Source organism: Hemiscyllium ocellatum, chromosome 31, assembly GCF_020745735.1.
Source record: "Hemiscyllium ocellatum isolate sHemOce1 chromosome 31, sHemOce1.pat.X.cur, whole genome shotgun sequence".
In the NCBI taxonomy this organism is placed as follows: domain Eukaryota; kingdom Metazoa; phylum Chordata; class Chondrichthyes; order Orectolobiformes; family Hemiscylliidae; genus Hemiscyllium; species Hemiscyllium ocellatum.
Genome location: NC_083431.1, coordinates 44,063,909 through 44,087,312, shown reverse-complemented (window position 1 = coordinate 44,087,312; position 23,404 = coordinate 44,063,909). Strand labels below are relative to the sequence as shown.

The window sequence follows — 23,404 nt, the reverse complement described above, 5'->3', positions numbered from 1 at the left end:
AGCCCCTGGTGCTGAGGAGCAGCAATGTTAACCGCTGAGCCACCATGCCGGCAAAAATACTTTGAAGTTATTGCCTAGTACCTTCAAATTGCCTTCCTTCAATTTAGAATTTGAACTTCTAGATCCGGTTTATCCTTTTCCATCACTATTTTAAAGCTAATAGAATTATGGTTGCTAGCCCCAAAGTGCTCTCCCCACTGACGCCTCAGTCACCAGCTCTGCCTTATTTCCCCAAGAGTAGGTCAAGGTTTGTACCTTCTCTAGTAGGAACATCCACATACTGAATCAGTAAAATTTTCTTGTGCACACAAATTCCTCTCCATCTAAACCCTTAACATTATGGCAGCACCAGTCTATAGTTGGAAAGTTAAAATTCCATACTATAACCACCCTATTCCTACAGATAACAGATCTCCTTACAAATTGGATTCACAATTTTCCGCTGACTATTGTGGTGGCGGCAGTGGGGTGGGGTGGGGGGGGGATGTGGTCGTCCATAATACAATCCCACTAAGGTGATCTATCCCTCCTTATTTCTCAATTCCATCCAAATAACTTCCCTGGATGTATTCCCTGAAATATCCTAAGTACAGCTGTAATGCTATACCTTAGCAAAAACACCACGCCCACCCTTCTCTTGCCCCTCACTTTCTATCCTTCCTATAGCATTTGTTTACACTTGCAATCAAAATCAGCACCAAACATTTAACCCAACCATTCCATGCCTGTATTTATATTCCCAGGAACCTTTTCTCAAATTTTGACTAATCAACACACACTGGCCATTTTGTAAAAAAATTCCTTGGCTAAACTATTGCAAAGATTTCCTCCCACTATCCACCCTACATAAAACTTATTAAACCTATATGGCTGCATTCTAACTTGCACTAAGTACCATGTACCATCTACCCCTGCACTTAGTCCACTAAAGCTTAGATTCTAAAATTTTATCCTGGACCTACTCATCCTGCATGCTCTAATCTCCTCTTATCTCTAAGATTTTCCAACCCCACAATCTTTCTACACTTATTCACAACTCTGACCTTACGCAAAGCCCAATTTGAATTATTTTACCTCTGCCATTTGTGCTTTGCATCAACCCCAAGCTCTCAAATTTTGGCCCTATACTCTCCACCTCCTTTAAGATGCTCTCTAAAAGTTACTGTTGACCAAGCTTTTAGGTATTCATTGCTCTCTCTCATGTATATTAAGTTAGAATTTGTTGGTCAACACCTGTGAATTGCTTTTGGATATAAACAGTGCTGTATAAATGCAAGTTGTTTTTGAAGATTAGGTACAAACTCAAGATAAATTAGACTTGTAAACAATTTCATGACATAAGTGGGGCTAGTGGTGATTGTGTCACATTTTGTGTTTGCCTTCTGGATCAAATGACATGACTAATCAATTTTCCATAGAAAATACTAAATCAGTGGCCTTGATTTAGACATTTCTCAAGCAAAAAAATACATACTGGCTACATTAGCATTGTAAATACTTAAAATTCTTCTTGCAATCTTATTTGTTAGCATACTATTAGGAGGAAACTAGCAGAGTCAACCAGACAATATTCTGTTACAGATTTTGCCAATTAATGGAGGAAAGGTAATTCTGTAGAAATGAACGTGTATTTGGAGCCAAACTCCAAAAACCAAACTCACTGGAAGGTGGTAACTAGGCCTGTTAAGTTTAATTATAAACTTAAAATTTTTTTCATGCAGTTATGTTAAATTTAAGGCGACATATCAGGTGTAACTACTGGGTGGTAGTTCTGGTATATAAAAAGATATATATATAGAAAATTCACATCAAATATTTGCATGCATAGATTCTGGTATTTTTTGATTCTTAAAAATAAAATCAAAAAATTCAATGGTTTACATTATACAAAATGTGTTCTCAAATAAAAAAAACTCATTTTGCAGATCCTAGTACTATGGGGACACAGCATGAGACAGGTGATGCAGTCTGTTGGCGAAGTCTTTTTTTAAACAAACTGATTTAGCAAATCACAGACCACTTCTACTGTCCAAGTGTTTGTTTTTAATGAGTTGCTCTCTTCCACGACTAAAGTACTTTAATGATGTTCACTCTGCTCATCCACTTCTTACCAAAAGAGAACTCCCTGCCTCTTTGTTTGAATGTAGCATTTGAATCATTTGCTGGTGCAATATTTCCTACTGCCTTAACTGGAGGAGTTTCATCAGAAGCTGTCAATAGAAATAGAAGATAATTCAGTCTTATCCACATAGTTGCTTTGAAATAGCTGTCAAACTTAATTTTTCTAGCAGCTAGCTTTCAAACATATGCAGAACAATTACTTTTTTAAAGCTTAACTATTAACCAGTAACAAATATTAAAACAAAACTATGTCACTATTTAATACCAAGCAGCCAGGTACGGATATTGCAGCAACAGCAAAAGGTTATCAGTTCTTATTCAAAGTTGTATGTAGGGCTATATTCTGCTTACTCAAATAAGGAATTTAGGAGGCAGATTTATAAGATAAAGGTTTTGGAAAGCTAAATTTGTGCAAGGCTGCTGCTGATGCTTAACCAGCCTAAAACATACAGCAGACCAATAAAAGGCCGTCAATAAGGTTCCAGGTGCCTTTCAGTCAGCACTACTATGAAAATCACCTTCTGAAGGCAGCGTTACTAGAAATCTTTTGGGGAAAAAAGCCTTTAGAAAGCTCAAGAGCTAAAATTGTAATTTCTAGGCTACTTGGAAGGCCACATCATTCACTGATATAATAGGAGGAAAAGTGTCATATGCAGTACAATTAAAAAAAATACCTTCAATGGTAACTTCAATCTCTGGGCTGCTTGGAGTTGTTGGTACTTGAACTTTTTCTGGTGCAGAACTGCTGGAGTCTAAATAACAAAGTAGTAGACCCGTAAGTATAACAGGAACTATTTGAACACAGACAGCGTATTCCCGTGTACGCTAGTGTTTCTTTTCAGCTCTAAACACTGTACATATTACAGTTAATACACTGGAGGAATTATAAGTTAAAGTGGGTGTTACAAAGTAAAGATCACCTTTATTAAAAATTAAAATGAATTTTGAGATAAATTGCTCATGGCTCATTTGCAAAATAAAATACTACACACAACTTAGTAACTGTCAGATGCTGTAGGGGGTTAAGAATATGATCCTTTCACCTTTAACGGTTCGTGCTAAATTCGGCTCGGGTGGACGGGAAACACGTCTCCTCCCTCTGTTGCTGGGTGGGGTTCCTAAGTGAAATGAATTTGGATAGTCTAAATCCAATTTCAAGTGAAACATATCCAGAGCACATCAAAGGCCTTTAAAATTTAAGATTAATGCAACATCCCAGACAGGAAAGAGATAGCCAGTAAAATGATTTTTCAATGCATTCTGAACATGCGACAACTCCACACCCTCCTTGCAAAACTGGCTTCTTCCACTGAAAAAAATGTACTTTTACCCCAATAATGTACACTCACTAGAATTATTGTAGGAATACAAAATCACAGGAACTCTAAGCATGAGAAAAAATATAAAGCTACCATTGAGTGCATTAATGAAAATTTTATATTGAGCAAAGTGACCAAACTACATTCGCGTGATCAAAGATGGATATAAATTCTTCACTGATTTAATTTCCACATTTTTGACATTTATGAGAACCAAGAAAGAATTTCCCTGGCTTGTGGCCTTGGACTTTTTTTTAAAACAAAAAAGATAGAGATTCTTACCATCTGTGCGTTTTCCTTTCTTCAATCTATCAGGGAGGTGAGGCTCCACAAGTTCTGGCCTAGTTGATAAGCTTTGCAATTAGTATTCAGTAATTTCAACAATTAAGTTAATTATATTTACCACCATACATTTACATGGGTACTTTAACACTGTAAAACAACAACATTATAGTTTTCAGAACTGTAATAAAACAGTATAGAGGAATAGGTTAGGTATTCAGCCTCTTAAGCCAGTTCGGTCATTCAGTAAATTTGTATCAGATCAGACTGTGGCCTTGTCTTGCCCATCAGCCACTTGAATCTCAACTTCCTAGCCTTCAATACATTGAGTGCCTCAGCCTCCACAGCTCTCTGTGGAGTAAGTCATCCTTGCGACTGTTTTAAGTTCCTCCAAACCCATTAAAAGTGATCACTCTTTGCTGGTTTCTAAAATCTTCCCAACCTTCTGACCCAACTTTCTGCTCAGCATCGTAAATTTTTTTTCTCTCATCTTCCTTAGTTAGCTACAATGGCACTGCTTTCCCATAACAGTCTCTTTATCATTGGAATAGATCATTGCTGAGAGTGTGCGTCTTAATGTGTCTGTTGCTTTCCATCCTACTTTTCAGCACACTTTCCTAGATCAGTTTAATGAACCTGGCTCCCATAAATGTAAGGACAGACAATTACAAGGATAAGACTCTTAGTCTCAAACAGTTTTCACATTCAAACCAAATGCAAAATTCTATCATGTTTTGATACAGTTGCCCAAGGGCTTCATTATGAATTAATTGATCCTGTCATATTTCATATTAACAGATATAAAACAGGCTGCTCTCTGGTTTGCACATGACCTAAAAAAGAAACTGCCTGAATCCACCATAAACTCAGATTCCAGGTTAACTTTGCCAATTTGCTTTGCCCAAAATCACCCACAATTACTGCAGTATCTTTCTATTTACCTTATACTCTGTAGGCCTATAAACTACTTCCACAGCTGAATTATTAAATGCTATTTCTTATCTTTACCCAAAGTAATTCTACATCTTAATCTTTTGTATATTATCTCTCACTAGAGTTGACTATTATTTAACAACTGACTATTTAAATGGAAAAAGACTGCAAAAAAAACTAAAAGGGCAGAGAGATTTGGGAGTCCTCGATCATGACTCAGCAAAGCAAGAATCCAAGTTCAATGGGGTAGGAGGGAAGGCAAAAGCAGTGCTGGCCTTTATTGCAAAGGGAATATAGAGTATAAAAGTTGAATTCCCTTGCTAAAACTGTACAAGACGCTAATCAGATAACTCGAATACTGTGAACAGTTTTCTCCCCCTTACCGAAGAGAAGATGTACTGGCATTAAAGTCAGTCCAGAGGAGGTTTTTTTTCTGTCGATCCCAGGAATGGATGGAATCTCATGTGGAGAAGGCAAGTGAGTTGGGCCTGTACTCACCAGAATTTAGAAGAATGAAATGCGAGCTTATTGAAACATACAAAATTCTGAGTGGAGTTGATGGGATAGATGAGCAAAGGTGTTTCCCCTGTGGGACAGTCAAGGACCGGAGGGCATAATCTCAGAACAAGGGGTCGTACGTTTAAGACAGATGAGGAGGAATTTCTTCAGAGGGTATGGAATATGCGAAATTGTATAATGCAAGGGAGTGTTAAGAGTGGATCACTACATATATTCAAGGCTGAGATAGGCAAATTTTAAGCAGTACGGGAATCAAGGTTTATGGAGAAAGGCAGTTGTTTGAATTAAGGACCATCAGATTAATCAACATTTTTGCTCTCACATCTTAAGGTTCTAATTGACAGTGCTACAGCATCATCTTTTCCTTGCTTCCTATCCTTCTGAAATATCAAATGCCTTTGAACATTAAGGCTCTAACCTTGGTCACCATACCATGCACCTGAAATTGTCAAGCTACAAATTGTCATTTTTCTTTCTGTTATGAATTCACCACTGTTACAACTGCAGGAGACATTCAGATACAGTGCCCTTATTCCCGTCACTTTAAACTCTAGCCTTTTCTGCTAGTGCACCCTCCACTGTCCTATCAGATTAGTTCTCGTTACCCATTAACTACCTTGTTCTTCTGACTTGTCTTTTCTCTTTGGTTTAACACAATTCTCACGTGATCCTTCACATCACCCCACACCAATGTCACTTTGTTTCAAGTTCCCTCTCATTTCCTTAGTTATACAACAATCAGACATAAAATTGTACCAAACCAAAGGAAAGTCTTACTTTTTCACAAAAAATTTTACTTTTGCACTTCCTCGAATGATCCTTTCTAGTCTAGGTATTCCAAACCATGTAGGGCTTCTGAACGGAATTCCATCTGGCAGCCCTTCTACATAGAGATGTTGTGGATTGGACTCAAATAATGGATATGGAACCTTCACTGGTTCTGGAAGGTTCAGAGCTTCAGCTGCAGACAAAAGTAAACCATTATGCCAAAGATTTTGCTAATAAATTTCAAAAATTAGCAGTACAAAACATCAGAAAACAACTCACCAAATTTTGTATTAAATATTTCTTCAACCTGCTTTCTTAGTTTAGTAATTCGGATATTCCAATCTTCTTTCCCTGAAATAATTTTAAATAGTACATAAACATTTTTCTCCCTTAAATACTTAAGTTGCTTACTGAAAAAGATTAGCAATTTATAAAATTTCACAAATGTAGCAGGTTGGACAACATATCACCTTCATAAAAACTTACAAATCCATGTTTAAGACAGCAAACAACTCATGATAGGCATTGTTCACTTATAGAATACACAGTGTAAAAGCTAGTCACATTAGAGCATGTTTCACATACAGTATGGCAGCACATGGTGCACTTTAGTATTAAACTGTCATTAGGGTCAATACAACAGATTTGGAGCTATTAAACACTATAAAAAGTTCATTATTAGTACTAGTAGAAAGTTAGCCATTTTAAAAATAATAAACATCTACTATATTCACATAAATCAACATTAGCAACAGCAGACCCTGTCCGATACTTCCAGAAAACATCTGTACAAGGATTAACACAACAGGTAGCAGATAGTTGTGCACCACAGTGCGCATAGTTTTACTTTGCGCAATGGAAACAAAATCTATTGCCTAAATATTTTCTGTTTGTATCGAACAAAGACTCAAAATGTACAACTCTCATGATACACAGTCCAAACATTAAATTGAGAAGTAATATCAGTCTGTCTCAAATGTTTTATGACTATTTAACATGGCCCAGTGCAGCTATTCTTACTTATGACTGTGCACAATGTTCTATAGCCTATTACTTTGTGCATGTTGATCTAGATTTCTAAAGTCACAAATTCCTCAATTATTAGCGCTGAAAAACATGTCGCTGGAAAAGCGCAGCAGGTCAGGCAGCATCCAAGGAGCAGGCGAAGCGACGTTTCGGGCATAAGCCCTTCTTCAGGAATCAATTATTAGCTATAGGCAATTGTAGTGCTCTACAGCTTTCAGTAAGATTGAACTTGATATGTTGGATTAAACAGCCCAGACAATTATAATTACTTCAACTTCTCAAAAGGAGGCATTCAGTTGAAAAAAAATGTAATGGGATAACAGTTCCATTATATTAAAGTGGCAGTCCTTTGCCCGATCCTTGTAGATTTGCTCAACCAAAGTAGATCTGAGAAATTGATACCACACTTATTAATTTGTATTTGTTTCCACTGACACAGGGAATCACAACCAAACATACATTTTCTAAAGTGACATATTCCAATTTTATGCTGCGATGTATGTACAACAGATTGGAGGAGACTTCTCATATTTTGTTGAAATTACAGTTTTATTTTGTACTCAAACTGAAGAACGTAGACTTGATTCTTTCAAGTATGGAGCAGCTATTCTGATGATGCCACCTCACTCTGGGGGACTTCAGAATTGTCTACCTTTTTCCTCAATTGAGGATTCTCTGCTCCCATGGCTGACAGGGCCCTTAGATGCCTGATCCATTCCCTGCAATTCTGCCTTCACTTCTCTTTCCTGTCCAACACTGATAAGGACCAGAGGAACCCTACTTTCCACCCATCAGTCTCCACATCCAAAAGGATGATCAGCTGTCACCTCTCCATGTGAGGGGCCACACTTGACACATTCACCTCTGATGTCAGCATTCTGGTCCACTTCACCTCCATTCTTAAAAGCTCCCAATACTTTTGGGGCACCTTCTCAAGCAATTGCAGAACGTGTAATACTTGCCCATTTAACCACCTCACTGTCCAAGGTGCCAGACATACCTTCCAGGTAAAACAATAATTTATCTGCACTTCACTGTAGAGGCAGCAGCACTGGGACCAGCAAATGCTGTAGACTAGATTGAGTGGAAACACAAAATACAGACCAGGTGACTACTTAGCAGAACATCTACATTTTGTCTGTAAATATGACCTCAAGCCCCCAAATGACTGCTACTTCTACACAGCCCCATGTTTCTCTCTCAGGCTTGTTGCAGTTCTCCAGTGAAACAACACAAGCTGGGAAAAGCAATACCTCATCTTCTGTTTAGGACAGAACACAATATCAAGTTGAATAACTTTATAGCCTGACTATCTCCTTCATGCCTATTACTAAACCCCTCCTCCCTGGTCTTGCCATGACGAACTGCTTTCAGCATAGTCAACACATTTTCACCCATTCATAACCTTCATTCTCACCTTGTACGTCACAGATATATGTGGTCTATTTCAAAGATAGCGATTTATTTTTGATATACTACATCCAATAATTCCTGAGGATTATCAAGTTACAATATCTATAAACCAGCTGAAAGACAACTTCGTAGAGCCAAAATGGAATCTAACTGCACCCACAGTTACAAAAGGAGTTGACTGCAGTTTAATTACATTTGATTTGACAGGCATAATTCACTGAAAGCAGCCTTTAAAATTACCATGGTGGAATGGGGAAAGACCATTTCCATTTTATTAATCTACTTTTACAAAGAGTTAATTTTTATATATTTTGCTAGTTGCTTTTTCTACCTCTATTCTTTATTTCTATCAAAGAAATAATCAAGTTGTTTCATATAATTGAAATCCAAGTACAGATCTAAATCGATTGAATTTGGCAGTCTTACAGAAGTAGAAAGTTCTCTTTTCAGGATAATTTACTCTACATATAGGGGAGCCAAGACCAAGTGGGGAAGCTATACTTTACCAGTGGGTGGTTCCAAACTTGCTACAATCCATTTAAAACCATGCTTTTTTAAAAAAGTTCTTTCATCTAATTTAAAATGTAATGACTGGTACTTGATAAAATGCTTAGAGTCAGAGGAGTACAGCACAGAAACAGATCCTTCGATCCAACTCATCCATGCCAACCAGATATACTTGAAAGCAGTTTCCTTCAAAAGCTACTGTGGCTCAAATAATTACAATTTCAATTTAAAAGTTATGAACAGCAGACCAAAGAGGTGTATTTTGAAGCATATATGGTGGTCCGTTCAAATTGGACTCAATGTTTTATGATAATGGTCTTGAGACTATATAAAATAAAGTAACTGCTCATTAATAAATTAACAGTAAAGTTTGATAACATAAAACATAAGACAGGCTACACATCTACCCAAACTTTTGTGCTACTAATTTCAGAATAAAACATAACCATTTGCTAACTGCACATATGAAAAATCAGTAAGGTGGAGCTGGTTACATTAAGGATCATGGTTCTTCTTGCAAGATCAGACAGGTTTTACCAAGCCAGATAACTTCAGACACTGTTCTTCACATATGCCTACAGCAAGGAAAATTATGCATCTCATTCATTTCAGAAGAATTTTAACATGTATTGTATATTAATGATTTAAATCAGAGCAATTGTAGTGGACAACTGATCATCTCTCCCATTATTTAAGTTGCTGAATATTAAATGTATTTTTATTATGCATTTTCCAAAGAAATTTCATTTCTACACTGTATAGGAAAGTTGTGTTACTAAAATTTATTTTGAGGAGGACTGGCTACTGGCCCTGGAAAGATTTTAATGGGCATGTGTTCATCAAGTATCAAGTTTTTCTTGTTCTGAATTATTTACTATAAATAATGTTAAATCCATCAAACAGAAGCCTCATTAGCAAGGAAATATTAATGACTTAGATTTTTGAGATAATTTTTTTAAAATCTTGATGGGGAAGAGGATCTAGTGTAAATGTTAAATTTTAGCTTGAATTCACAAGTCAGGAAAAAAAAAGTGTTAGAAATCCAGTTAGGCTAAGTCAGAAGATTCAATATTCGTGTCAATTGAAAAGAGAAATTAAAAAGTGATTTGTGATATTTGAAGTTGAGAGAGGAAGAAAAGGTATGTCAATAAATCTAAATAAACGACTTGAGATGACGTGAAAAAAATAAAATCCAGAGGATTCAGGGCAACTGCAGAGAATTACAGAACTGCCGAAATTGGCTGACCTTTAAAACACTAGGCAAGAACATGATCGCTACTTGCTACTTTTCAACACAAATTACATAGTTACTGAGACAGTTTCTTCCTTTGCCGTTTACTGTTGAGAACACTTCTGGAGTGCAGTTTTCTGGCACCGCCCCTCTGACATTCATGCATTGTCAAAGATGAGAAGCAATTATTGTCCAATCTGTACAAATTTGCAAGGCACTCAAACTTTTCGATTCTGCATACAAAGGAACTTAGCAAGTCGAAGGACTGTCAAAAACAAAACCCATACGCAGTCAACCAAATATTCCACCTCCCATACATTGTGACACATGTTGGAATATGTTGAGCACTTTCCATACCTGGAGGGCTTTTCTCTCAAAAGCCCAAACATTGGTGAGACGACGCAACATTGTTGATTCAGACGATACCAGCAAGTGTTTAACAAATATCTAAGCAACTTAACACGGCACTTTGGTCACCACATTTCTATATGCACCGAGACCTGGACAGAGCACCAGCGATACGCAAGAGTGCAAGAGAAAATCCATAAAGAATGGCTGTCAGTTCCTTCTGTTAAACATCTGAACAAATGTTACTGCTCCTCTTGATGCCATTCACACAAGCATAATATCTTCTGAAATAAATATTGGTGGACTGGACAAATATCCTGTTGGCAAAAAAAATCTTCATTGACAGGTCCTGATTTCATAACTTAAATAATCAACATTCCACAAGGGATCAAAGAAAATGCTTCAAAAGACAATGAAGTCCTCACAGAATCACTAAGTAGTGATCATTAATGACTGGAAGGAATTGGTCATTCATTCAGAAAAAATGGTAACTTGCCCAAACTGTATTAAACTTTAAGACACAATGTCATTATGACGACGCTCAGCGGCAGCAAGAAAAGAAAGAGTGGCAAAGTTTGGGAGAAGATTTGTAGCTCTGGTGCTCGTTGTTGTGGTTCTGTTCGCTAAGCTGGGAGTTTTTGTTGTAAACGTTTCGTCCCCTTTCTAGGTGACATCCTCAGTGCTTGGGAGCCACCTGTGAAGCGCTTCTGTGATGTTTCCTTCGGCATTTATAGTGGCTTGTCTCTGCCACTTCTGGTTGTCAGTTGCTGTCCGCTACAGCGGCCGGTATATTAGGTCCAGGTCGATGTGTTTGTTGATAGAATCAGTGGATGAGTGCCATGCCTCTAGGAATTCCCTGGCTGTTCTCTGTTTGCGACAGAGCGGCAGAGACAAGCCACTATAAACGCCGAAGGAAAACATGACAGAAGTGTTTCACAGGAGGCTCCCAAGCACTGAGGATGTCACCTAGAAAGAGGACAAAACGTCTGCAACAAAAACTCCCAGCTCGGCGAACAGAACCACAACAACGAGCACCCGAGCTACAAATCTTCTCCCAAACTTTGAACACCTACAGGCAAGAGACGCTATAAACAGAACAGCCAGGAAATTCCTAGAGGCATGGCACTCATCCACTGATTCTATCAACAAACACATCGACCTGGACCCAATATACCGGCCACTGCAGCGGACAGCAACTGACAACCGGAAGCGGCAGAGACAAGCCACTATAAATGCCGAAGGAAACATCACAGAAGCGCTTCACAGGAGGATGTCACCTAGAAAGGGGACGAAACGTTTGCAACAAAAACTCCCAGCTCGGCGAATAGAACCACAACAAGAAAGAGTGGCATTTGAGTGTAGGGTTTGCATTATCCGTGGGGACTTACTTCCCAGTGTGAACAAGGAGCTGCAGGTTGAGTGTTGGCCCATTATGCAAAGACCCACAGCAGAAACTTACAACGGAGTAGCCATCACCATGTTGAGGGGCAGCTAAAGATTATAATTCTGAAGTTGTGAATAAGTTTATACAAGTTAAGACCCCAAGGGGCTCTTTTGATGCAGTGGCAGTGTTCCTAGAGGTCTGGGTTCAAGCCTGCATGTAATAACATCGCTGAACAAGTTATTTATATAATAACCATAGAAATTAAGCATAATAAAGTCAGTGAAACAGAATTAATATATCAATTCAGGTTCCTAATACATCTTTATTAGAGCTCACATTTCAAAAAAGATTACTTTGACTGGATACATTAAGTCTGCTTCTCTTCACTGATGCTACCTAGCCTGTGTAATTTCAGCATTACTTTCTTTCAAATGATCAGAATTGGCATATTTTTCTTTTAAACAAGCTATGCAGAATGGATTCCATAAGGCACAGGAGAAGTAGGCCGTGCAGCTACTGAGTTTGCCCCATCATTCAATACGGTCATTACTGATCTGATCATTCACACCTGCACTTTTCTGCCATTTTCCTGGAACCTTCTACTCCATTACTGATTAAAAACCTTTATCAGTCTTGAATATGCTTGATGACCCAGCTTCTAAAGCCCACTGTGGTTAACAATTCATCAGATTCACCAGCCCCAAGAAATTCCCCCTCATCTGTGTTAAATGGTGACCCTATTTTGGGAAGACATTCCCAGTCCTAAACTCTCCCACAGGGGAAACAATCTCCTTCCATTTATCCCATCAAGTACCAGCCCTCCTATTGAATCAATAAAAGTCTTCTCATTCTTCTCACTCTAATGAGTAGAAAACCAACCTGCACAATCTCTCGTGTGAAAATCCCTCCAATTCCAGGATCAATCTAGAAAACCTTAGACAGGACCACTAACTGCTTCCAAAGCCATATATCTTTCCTTGGACAAATGGGATCAAAACTGCCTACCTTTTCTGCGGTCTAACTAGTGCCTTACGCACAGTTTTAACAAAGTCAGCATTCCACTTATCTTCCATATTATCTCAATTTATTTCAGTGTCAAGTGTACCTACATCAAGTGGACTGTAGCAGTTCAAGGCAGCAGCTTACACCACCATATCAAAGGCAACTAGGGATGGGCAATAAATGATGGCTGAGCCAGCGATGCCCACATCCCATGAGTGAAAGCGTGAAAGAAATTTTAAAATTGTAAGCTAGTTTGTGATTCATGCAGTTACTCCCAAATCTGCAAGTGTTTCTCTTTTGAAATAATTTGTTTTTTCTGCTCATCCTGTTAAAAAGTGAATATCCTCACATTTTTCCACAATATATTCCAAATGCCAAAGTTTTCACCCACTCACTAACTTGTCTATATCCCTTTGCAGGCTCTGTCATTCTCATTGCTTGCCTACCCACCTATTATTTGTTATCTGTACAACTTGATGATAGCACATTCACTTCCCTCATCTGGAGTTAGTAAAATAGATTACAATTATAATGTTGCACTGAAGTGTAACATCGATGAACCATAATTAGTAATTGCAACTATCTAGCAACACATTGTGGCCCCAACACTGATCTCTTTAGCAGTCCACTAATTAAAGGTTGCCAACTTGAAAATGCTCATCACCTGCACGTGCCAATTAGTTAGCCATTAAATTCTGAGAAAGAGCAAAATACATTCAACAAAAAACTTTGGGAAATTTACATTTGAGCAATTAAGAACCATAGAAAAACCACCGGTAAAATGGCTGGACGCTAATATTCCCACAATGTGAATATACAAAAATGCACCCAAGTTAAACTGATTATAATTATCTAAAGTATTTTATAGAAAATCCTTTAAATAGGATAACTTCAAATACTTTTCCTCCAGTAAAAATTAGTTCACGGCTAGACTGCAACGAACTTTTTAAAAACATTTATATTTAAATATACTTTTTTTTGTATTAAATGCTGAGAAAGTTAGGTTTTTGGAAAGGTTAAATTGATGCATAAGTACAGCACAGCATATTCACAGGTAGCATCTATAAACCAAGAAAGGAGCAATAAGATAACTACTGACAACAGTCGCCAGCAAGTATAATCCAGAAAAAACAGCAAGCAACAAAATGATAATCATTACAGCAATTAACCTGCTGTATAAAGCAGCAAATTTTTTATTTTAAAATCCAAGTGTTGCAATTAACACAAAGCTTACTAGTGATCACTGACTATAAACTAGAAAAGGTTTATTTGTTAAACAGCTGCATAATTGTGACATTGAAGATCATTCACCAAGTTTTAGCAGACATTAGAGTCATGATTTTGACAGAACTACTGACAAAGCCAATTGATGCTGCTAAAAATGGAAGTTTGTTGCGCTTGTACTCACTCCGAATCTGATCAATAATATAGCTCACTATTAACACTGAACGTTACATTGTAGTAATGAACAGCAACACCAATTAACCACAGTTAATAATTGCAACTGTCTAGCAACACGTCTCTGGGATGTATTTAGTATTTGGACACAAGTCAAAAATTTGACTAGTAATTGAGCTTTCCTGGTGACAGAATGGAAATGGAATTTTTAAAAATAGGCAACACTGAACCCTGGTTACACAAATAGCTAAGCAATTTTCCCATGTATATTGGAGGAGGGTAGAGGCATCTAACATATTGGGATTCTAACAAGTTTCCTACAACTGTCTTCTGCAGTCATCAACCATTATACTAAATTATGCAACTAGTAATTTAGTGCCTTTTTGGTAAATTTTATATTGGTGTGGTTGCTCAGCCACTATTTGTGTGTTGGTTTTCCCCTTGCATTGGTATTCTTGCAAATTATCCTGATGCTTGGTAGATGGAATGCTTTGCAGAAATATATGTTGTCTTTAGAAATACTTAAATTCTGTACTACCAAACAGCTATATATGAATTTTTCCTAGTGTGAGAAACATTTCAAGCTTTTGGAAGGAACACAGTGGAGGAAAACAAATTTTACTTTGAATGCTGTTTTCTGTACTATATAGAAATACAAACAATGCTCAAGTAACCCAAGTTGTGAATCCAAAATTTAACAGAAAAATGTAAAACCAGGGAGATGAGTTAAGCTTTGGCTGTGTCAAACTTACTTAACTTATTTTAGTTATAATAAAACTTGCAAACCATTTTCCATTTTATACCATACCTGGGTTATACAAGTGCTATTATAAATTCTTTAATAAAGTACTTCATGCAACTACACTTTAAAAGAAATGTTTTCCTTCAATTTGGAAATCAGCTTCTTCCTGAGAAAAATAGGTACAAAACAGGCAGAGTAATCTGCATAATTTAGTTATTTTTAAATCATTTTGATTAAGAGGCTCCATGAAGTGCTAAAAATGACAAGTGTTATTTGTTGGTTGCTGGAATATATGAAGTAAGTATAATGGAAAGGACTTACTGCAATTGAAAATCAGTCTACTCTGCTGTGCTGAAGGCAAGTGAATGTTTTTTAAGCAAGAGACAAATCAACCACATGAATCTTTACCAGAAGTTTGTAACAAGTGAATCTGAGCTGAAGTATCAAAAACTAAAATGGATAATGAACTTGCATGTTGATTTTAGCTTTAGTTCTGCTGGATCACTTAGTTCAGCTACATTTTATTCCAGGACATAGGGTTACAGATACTAACCTATATTAACTTTAGACATTGGTTCTTCTTCCGGAGGAGGAGGAATGAATAAGGATATTATGCAAAACTTGCGAAGTTTCAAAAATAAGTGCACTAAGTCCATTTCATGTATGGTTATTTTTATTAGAAACAGACTGATACCACATGCTGTTGAGTTCTTCAGTTTGCTTCACGAAACACTCCTTTATGTGTGACAATCATTAGTTAAGCACTACCAAAGCAAAAAATGATATAATGCTAGTTGCACCAGAAAAAAGAATGACAAGGTTCAGGTAATGACATTTGTGTGCTGAAACATGAAAGTGCCATTGATTAAAAACAGTGCGTGGTACCTGCAGCATCAGCAAAAGATGGCATCAGTCTGTCCCTAAAATGATCAGTGTTAGGGCCAGAACCTGCATAAATCAGAAAGTACAATGCAGTAAGGAAAATATAAAAGTAAAGCGATACGTATAGCCTGCAGATGCAGATCAGCATGGAATATAAAGCCAATAGAGCCACAAAAGTAAGTTTTTCTGGGCCAGTTTAAATGTCAATATGAAGGATTTTCAATTGCAAATGCATATAATGGTGTACCTGAAGCTATGGGCAAAATCAGTGATCTATTTTCACGACACAGCTTCTCCTAGACTCGCCTGCATTGCTACCATAGAGGGGCTTGGATTTGTAATAACCAAACCACAATTGGAAAATACATTTCTAGAAAGCCTAATACAATACAGCATTATTAAAAATTATTCTCTCCAACATTTAATGAAAGAAGAAGAAACAAATAACAGTAGTGCAGTGCACAAAGTTGACAGAATAAAATTAAAAAATAATTTTAAGCAGAGCTCCATTGGACTCTTATAAAAATGAATGGTTCATTAGTGCCACGTTGCTTTTTATCAACATGAAGTAAATGGTAAAAAGAGAACATTAGAGCAAGGACTGGGGAAAAAAAATTAAATATAGTTACATTTCCACTACACTACTCCATTATAATTGATGCAGCATTGTACTTTAATCGTAAACTTATGTATGATTGTGAATTATCATTCTTAAGAATTTAAAGACCTACATTTTAGAATGTTAGCATGTTTTACTCTGGCATTTAAATTAACTTCACAATAAAAGCTAGACCGAATCATGGAAATAAATGGCATGGCTGGAAACAAATGAGAGAACAGAAATGGTTTAATACATTCAGAATTCGTTTTTACAAATTTCCAACACTCGCGTGGTGGCCAAATCATCAAAACAAAAGAATAGGTCAATAAAAATAGTAAAAAATAAAAAGTTACTCACCATTGTTCCCCACCCCTAAAAGAAAATTCTTGCACACACACTTGACTGATTCACAATTCCAGGTAAGGTACAAGAATCATGACATTCCAATGTACATTACTTTTATTTCACCGAATGTCCTCTGTTAACACAAACTTTGCACAATCTAACAGCAAATGTAATAAAAAAGCTCACAGCCACAATTACTCATTCCACTCAATTTCATGCCAATGTACATTGTAGATAAGGGCACATGACAAGAAAAAGCAGTAAAATAATGTGAACATATTGGAGAGCGTGCAGAAGCAATGGTTCCACAGATGAGAAGTTTCGGTTATGAGGACAGACTGAAGTTGGGACTATGCTCCTTGAAGAAAAGACAGAGGAGATTTGATAGAGGCTTCTCCAGCATAAGTGGGTTGGATAGACTAGATAAGGAGAAACTGTTACCATTTATAAAAAGGAAAGATAGTGACAAAGCACAGATTAAACATGATATGCAAATGAAACAAGGGTACCGCAAGGAAAAAACATTTCAGAGTGAGCAGTCAAGAATATGGAATACAATGCCTGGAAGTGTGTTTGAGGCAGTTTCAACTGAGGGATTCAAGATGGCATTAGATGATTATTTGGTTAAAAGGAGCATACAGGGATGTGGGGGGAAAAGGCAGGAGATTGGAAGTGGTTACAGAATTGCTGGAGGCACAATGGACAAGTGGCCTCCTTTCACACAAACAATTCTGAGATTGAAAATACTCAGGTGCACAAGCAACCCTCCCCCAATCCATGCTTGATCTTAACCACCTCAGTTGTCTAAAATATTAAAGCGTTCCTAGTTGATCACATAATCTAGTTAAGCATTATGAAACTTTATTAACAAATAATGAGTGAGCAAAACAGCTGGAACTGAATCTTGATTTCCTCAAAAGCCCAAGTTCAGGTAAACTAGTAGTCCACTTGTCCAGAAAATGAGACCAAAGGGTGAGAAATGAGTGTTATTAACACAAAAGTTGTATTAACATACAAATCTACAGTTTCAAAATCGGTCAAATTACCACATGCACACTTTCAAAAAAGTTGTAAAATAATATTTGTATACTTAAAGTGTTTAACATATTGAGAAATCAGGTGGACTTAGTACCACGTAGATCAGAGTAAGACTCGATAACCAAAAGTTAGCTGATGTGGAACCAAAGAATTTAAATCTTAAATCTGATTTAGTCAAAAGGGTAAGATAGATTGGAAGGAAAGCACAGATAGGATCAAGGAACTTGTACTAGTATAGCACTTTTCATAGCCACATGATGTCCCAAGACTGTTTCACAACATTAAAATACTACCGAAATGTAACCACTGTTGTTTGGATATGAAAGCAATTTTGCATATCATGTATATAATGGCAACGGACCACTTAAACGAACATGCACATTTATCAGTTTAAATGCACGCATAATATAGAATACAAAAATTAGAATGAATTACTATATTAATTTTGTTCTCCAACTCTGTTGGCTGATTGATGATTTCCAGTCTGAATGAATATTTTAAATTTAACAATATGCATTGACATATGCAAGTTATTTAGAAGGCAATAGTAAAACCAATGTTGAATATGTTGAAATTTTTGATCCATGACAGGATAGTACTAAAGCAGAGCACTAAAGGTATAAATTTCAGCACAAAATGGTCATGATAGATACATAAATAAAACTCAGACTATTTCTTTTCCTGTTGATTACTACTTAATTCCATTATATCATTTAGAAAAATAAGGAAAGGATGAAATAGAACCTACATATGTATAAATTCATAAGATTTCCAGCTGATCCCAGCAGCCATCTCAAAACTAAAATAGCCAGTGTGATTACAACTTGAAGAGGGAAGACAAAGTATTTGATCTTAAAGGTGTCTCTGCCACACGATGTGTGAAAAGTTAATCAACTCAAGGCAGACTTTAATACATACCTGCTAACTTACCGCAAATTATCAAATGAACGACAGCTGATGACGAATGTCAAAAATATAGGAAATATATTGCCCATCACTTGATGGAAAGTGATCAACCTCCCTCACAAATATCTACACGGATTTAGCTTGTACCCAAATACCACTGGGCGGTGGGGTATTCTTACCTGTCAGGTTTAATCTCTGTACATTGGATTCAGTTTGCTCATTAACCAGTAGATCTGATCTACGAGAAAAATTTGATTATGTTAGACTGAATAAATTACTGAACCAAGTTACTGAAGAAATGGAAAATGGATTTTTCAGTCTCAACCAATCGATTAAATGTAAGCCTCAAAATTTACTAACTATTCCTGTTTTAATTCTAATGATACTCTACTAGGAATAAAATCTTAAAGAGACATCAAAATGGTTTACTGAGGTTATGCACTGCGCAAGAAGTGATAATGTTGCACCATTATCAACTTCCCAAAAAAATATCAAGACTTAATTTTATCTGAATTTTAATTAAGTAGCCAACAAGTCAACAAGTTGGGGTGGACTTATAGCATGAGCAAAACAAACACCAAGACTGGGTGCACTTTGAAGCATACATCTCCTACTGGACAGCTTACACATTTAGGGGTAGTAAATGCTCTAAGATGATTACGTAAAAATGACTGTCCCTGTGAAGCACATTTATTCGTGCAATTCTGGTCTCCTTCCTATCGGAAAGATGTTGTGAAACCGGAAAGGGTGAAGAAAGGATTTACAAGGATGTTGCTACGGTTGGAGGATCTGAGCTGCAGGGAGAGGCTGAACAGGCTGGGGCTGTTTTCCTTTGAGCGTTGGAGGCTGAGGGGTGACATTACAGATGTTTACAAAATAATGAGGGGCATGGATAGGACAAATTGACAAAGTCTTTTCCCTGAGGTGGGGGAGTCCAGAACTAGAGGGCATAGGTTTAGGGGGAGACGGGAAAGATATGTAAAAAAAAAACCTAAAGGGCAACTTTTTCATGCAGAGGGTGATACAAATGAGCTGTTGCAACATTTAAAAGGCATTTGGACGGGTAAATGAATAGGAAGAGTTTGGAGGGAAATGGGCCGGGTTGGACCAAATGCTGTTCCCGTGCTATGACCTGCCCGAAGCTCATTCGCTAACACCTCACTATTTTGATGGAACGAGGGAGGATTGACCCAAATTGTGCTGCTTTGACAGAACTTCAAAAAAAAAGCTGAATTCAAACAAAGTCTAAAGCTCAGTCATTCCATCTCAAAAGTGATACAATTTTAAAAATCCTAAACCAACCTTTTAATAACAAACTTAACCCGATCACTTGCTTGTAGGATCTTCTCTAACCTAGGGATACCGTACCAAGAAGGGCTTCTGAATGGAATGTTGTCAGGTAAGCCCTCCACGTAAAGTTCTTTAGGGTGAGATTCAAATTTGCGATAGGGCACAATCATTGCTTGCGTTTGTCCCATGGCTTCAGCTGCGAGGAAGGAAACATCAGAATTCTAGTAAGTCAATAACTTGTACTAGTCACAGCCTGCTAACCTCAAAATGACCCATTTAGTCCTATTTTGGCTATTAAACAGCTCTCAAACTCATTCCTTCAAATCCCTTGTGCTCTAATTTTATTTACTAACCTCATGTGATACTTAATTAAATAGCCTTCTGAAAGGTAAATAGCCTAAATCGATCAGTTCTAAAAATCTACCTGAACTGCTAATTACATTCTGAAAAAAAACTTGAGCAGGTATGTTAAAAATGATTTTCTCCTTTATAATTCAGTGTTGATCTATCCAATTCTACCATTATTTCCTGAGGTCTCGTTATCAGGTCTCTTATTATAGGCATGAGCATTTTCTCTGATTGAGAGGAAACTAATAGAGCTGCAGGTTCAGTTTACACTTGTCACCTTACAATTTGCAGAAACCACTCCAGAGTTGAAAGAATGTTGAAAGATGACCACCAATTAATCTACTACTTCTGTAACAACCTCATTCTATATTCTGGAATGTAGATTAGCTGAACCAGAGGACTTATCTACTTTAAGTCCAATTAATATTTCTAGTTCTCTTTCTAAAAATTAATATTAACATTTTGCAATGCCTCATTTACATAAATCCCCAGATTCACCATTGAGATTTTTCATAGTTTATTCCATGAGAAGAGACACAAAGTATTTGTTTAGTATCTCTGCCATTTCGTGATTCCCCAAAATATTAAGTCCAATTGCAATAGACTTATTTGTTTTTGCTGCTCAATTCTCTCCTACGTAATTATTTAAATCGCTGACACTCAATTTTTAATGTTTCACACTACTTTGTACCTATTTTCCCTTATCCTTCTCTTGGTCATCACTTTTAGAATTTTAATGTCTTCCAAATCCTCAGACATATCATTTGTTTTCCTTTTTAAGCAACTTCATAAAACTCTTCCATCAACTGAATACTATTCTTGTTTCCTTATCCAAAGGTGGAATACATTCTTTACTGATTCTGTGGGTAACAGAAATGTATTTTTTGTTTAAATGTTAGCCACTACCTGCCTACAGAGATACCTCTTAAGAGTTTCCCCCTACCAATCTATCATAGTTAATGTGCCCTCATACCTTCAGTTTTTTGGTTTAGATTCAAGACTGTAGTTTTGATTGAACTAAATTTCAAACTTAACAGAAAATTCTGTAATATTCTGAGCATTCTTAAAAGTTCCTTTACAAGGTTATACATCATTCCTTTTTGATTGCGCAAGATTTAAATTAAAATGTTCATGAAGGACTTCAAATGGCCATTTTTTGTAGCAATTTGTGCTATTTTCTTATATAACGTTTCAAAAAATTAACAAAAGCTGAGCAGTCTTTTGAAATTCTTCAGTAAAACAATGTAAAATTGTTTCTTTTTCCAAACTCTGAACATCAGGATCAATGCATGTATCAAGTCAATAAAATTAACTTTGTAGAGATGAACATTTGCTGCCATGACAGCATTGACAAAACATCAACAAAAACAAAAGAAAAAATACCGTATTTCTTGCTGAAAAGTTCTTCAACCATTCTCCTTAGTTTAGTGATTCGGGTATTCCACTCTTCTTTTGCTAGAAAATGAAAGTATTTTGAATTCTCTAAAAATATCTGAACTGATTGATGAATAATTGCCACCTTAGTCTCTCAGAAAATTCTGGGGAAAATGAAGTAGTATAAAATAACTTAGAATATTGAGCAGAGTAATAACAGGGATTCAGGTTTTCAGCTGCATGGAGAGAGCAGAAAGCTGAGCTTCAAGTCAATAAGTAGTATGTGATTCTAGTGGCAGAACTCTAAAGCCGAAGTTTTAAAGTAAGTGGCAAAAGAACCAAATGTTCAGTTTAAAAAAAAGTTAAATTTCTTTTTAAAGGAGACATTATTAATACCATGTCTGAATTGGTCTAACATGCATTACTTAAAAGTGCATCGGAAGCAGATTCATGAATAAATTACTTTAGCAAGGAAGTGTATAAATACTAAATGGAAAAATGCTTACAAGATTATAGCATAAGGGCAGGGGGGTGGGACTAATTGATCAGTTATTTCAAAGATCTGGCAACAATCCTGGGCTATATTAGCTGACAGGTTGAAACCTTTATCTGAAAGGAAATATCTCAAATAAAAGCACAGGCCCAAGGGGCAGAAGAGTTTAATCATGGATGGGACCAGATAAATTGCTGCACGTGGTAAGTGTGGAGGTTCTTCTTAGGTACTTTTGTAGTGAAAAGAGATGGTCATGAATATAACCTGACATTGGTTAAGGCGAGAGGTCATTGAAAGAACTGTAAGATTGTGCACGGGTAGAGACCGGACAAGGGGATAACAGTTGCAATGAAACAGGTTCAGTACGACAGTTGAAGGCTGAAAATGGAGTCTACAAAAGGGAGGCGATGGCCTAGTGGTACTATTGCTCAAGTAATACTCCAGAAATTTAGCTAATATTCCAGGATTCAAATCCTGACAGAGCAGATACAATTAAGAATATACTACTGACCATGTAACCATAGTCGATTGTTGGAAAAAATCTATCAGTAAACAACCTTAAGCAAAGGAATTGTGCTATCCTCATCTGGTCTGGCATACATGTGACTCCAGATCCACAGCAATGTGGTTGACTCAACTAGCCCCTGAAATGGCCCAGCAAGCCACTCAGTTATATCAATCACTACAAAGTCTCAATGAACTGAAAATAGATGAATCACCTGGCATTAACCTATGCACAAGATAACAGCAGAAACAGCCATGTCAACACTGCAAAGTCCTCCCTACTAACATCTGGGGACTCATGCCAAAGTTGGGTTAGCTATCCTCAGCTTAGTCAACCGTACACAGTCATACTCACTGGACAATGCAGAGAAAGCGAGGACTGCAAATGCTGGAGATCAGAATCGAATGTGGGGCGCTGGAAAAGCACAGCAGGTCAGGCAGCATCAAAGGAGCAGGAGAATCAACATTTCAGGCATAAGCCCTTCGTCAGGAATGAGGCCAATGCCTCAGACACCACCATCACTATCCCTGGATATGTGGGGATTCAGTAGATATAGCAGCACATTGGATTATAATAGAGAGTAAAGAGCCCTGAGAATTCTCAACATTGATTCCATATGCCACCAAGTC

At 37.0% G+C, this 23,404-nt stretch overlaps 1 protein-coding gene across 7 annotated transcripts in view; it reads right to left on the bottom strand.

Annotated features, from left to right (window-relative positions):
* Positions 1-23,404, bottom strand: part of LOC132830462 (general transcription factor II-I-like) — a 148,042-nt gene that overhangs the window by 35,564 nt on the left and 89,074 nt on the right. For 6 of the 7 annotated variants that reach the window (XM_060848196.1, XM_060848197.1, XM_060848194.1 and 3 more), the window contains 10 exons: positions 21,787-21,858; positions 20,068-20,251; positions 18,945-19,003; positions 15,879-15,941; positions 6,222-6,293; positions 5,952-6,135; positions 3,723-3,781; positions 3,165-3,239; positions 2,796-2,873; positions 2,112-2,210 (listed from right to left, as the gene is read on the bottom strand). In XM_060848196.1, coding sequence (XP_060704179.1) covers positions 2,112-2,210; positions 2,796-2,873; positions 3,165-3,239; positions 3,723-3,781; positions 5,952-6,135; positions 6,222-6,293; positions 15,879-15,941; positions 18,945-19,003; positions 20,068-20,251; positions 21,787-21,858 — 945 coding nt within the window. The remainder of the gene's footprint in view (positions 1-2,111; positions 2,211-2,795; positions 2,874-3,164; positions 3,240-3,722; positions 3,782-5,951; positions 6,136-6,221; positions 6,294-15,878; positions 15,942-18,944; positions 19,004-20,067; positions 20,252-21,786; positions 21,859-23,404) is intronic. The other variant, XM_060848198.1, reaches the window with a different exon arrangement.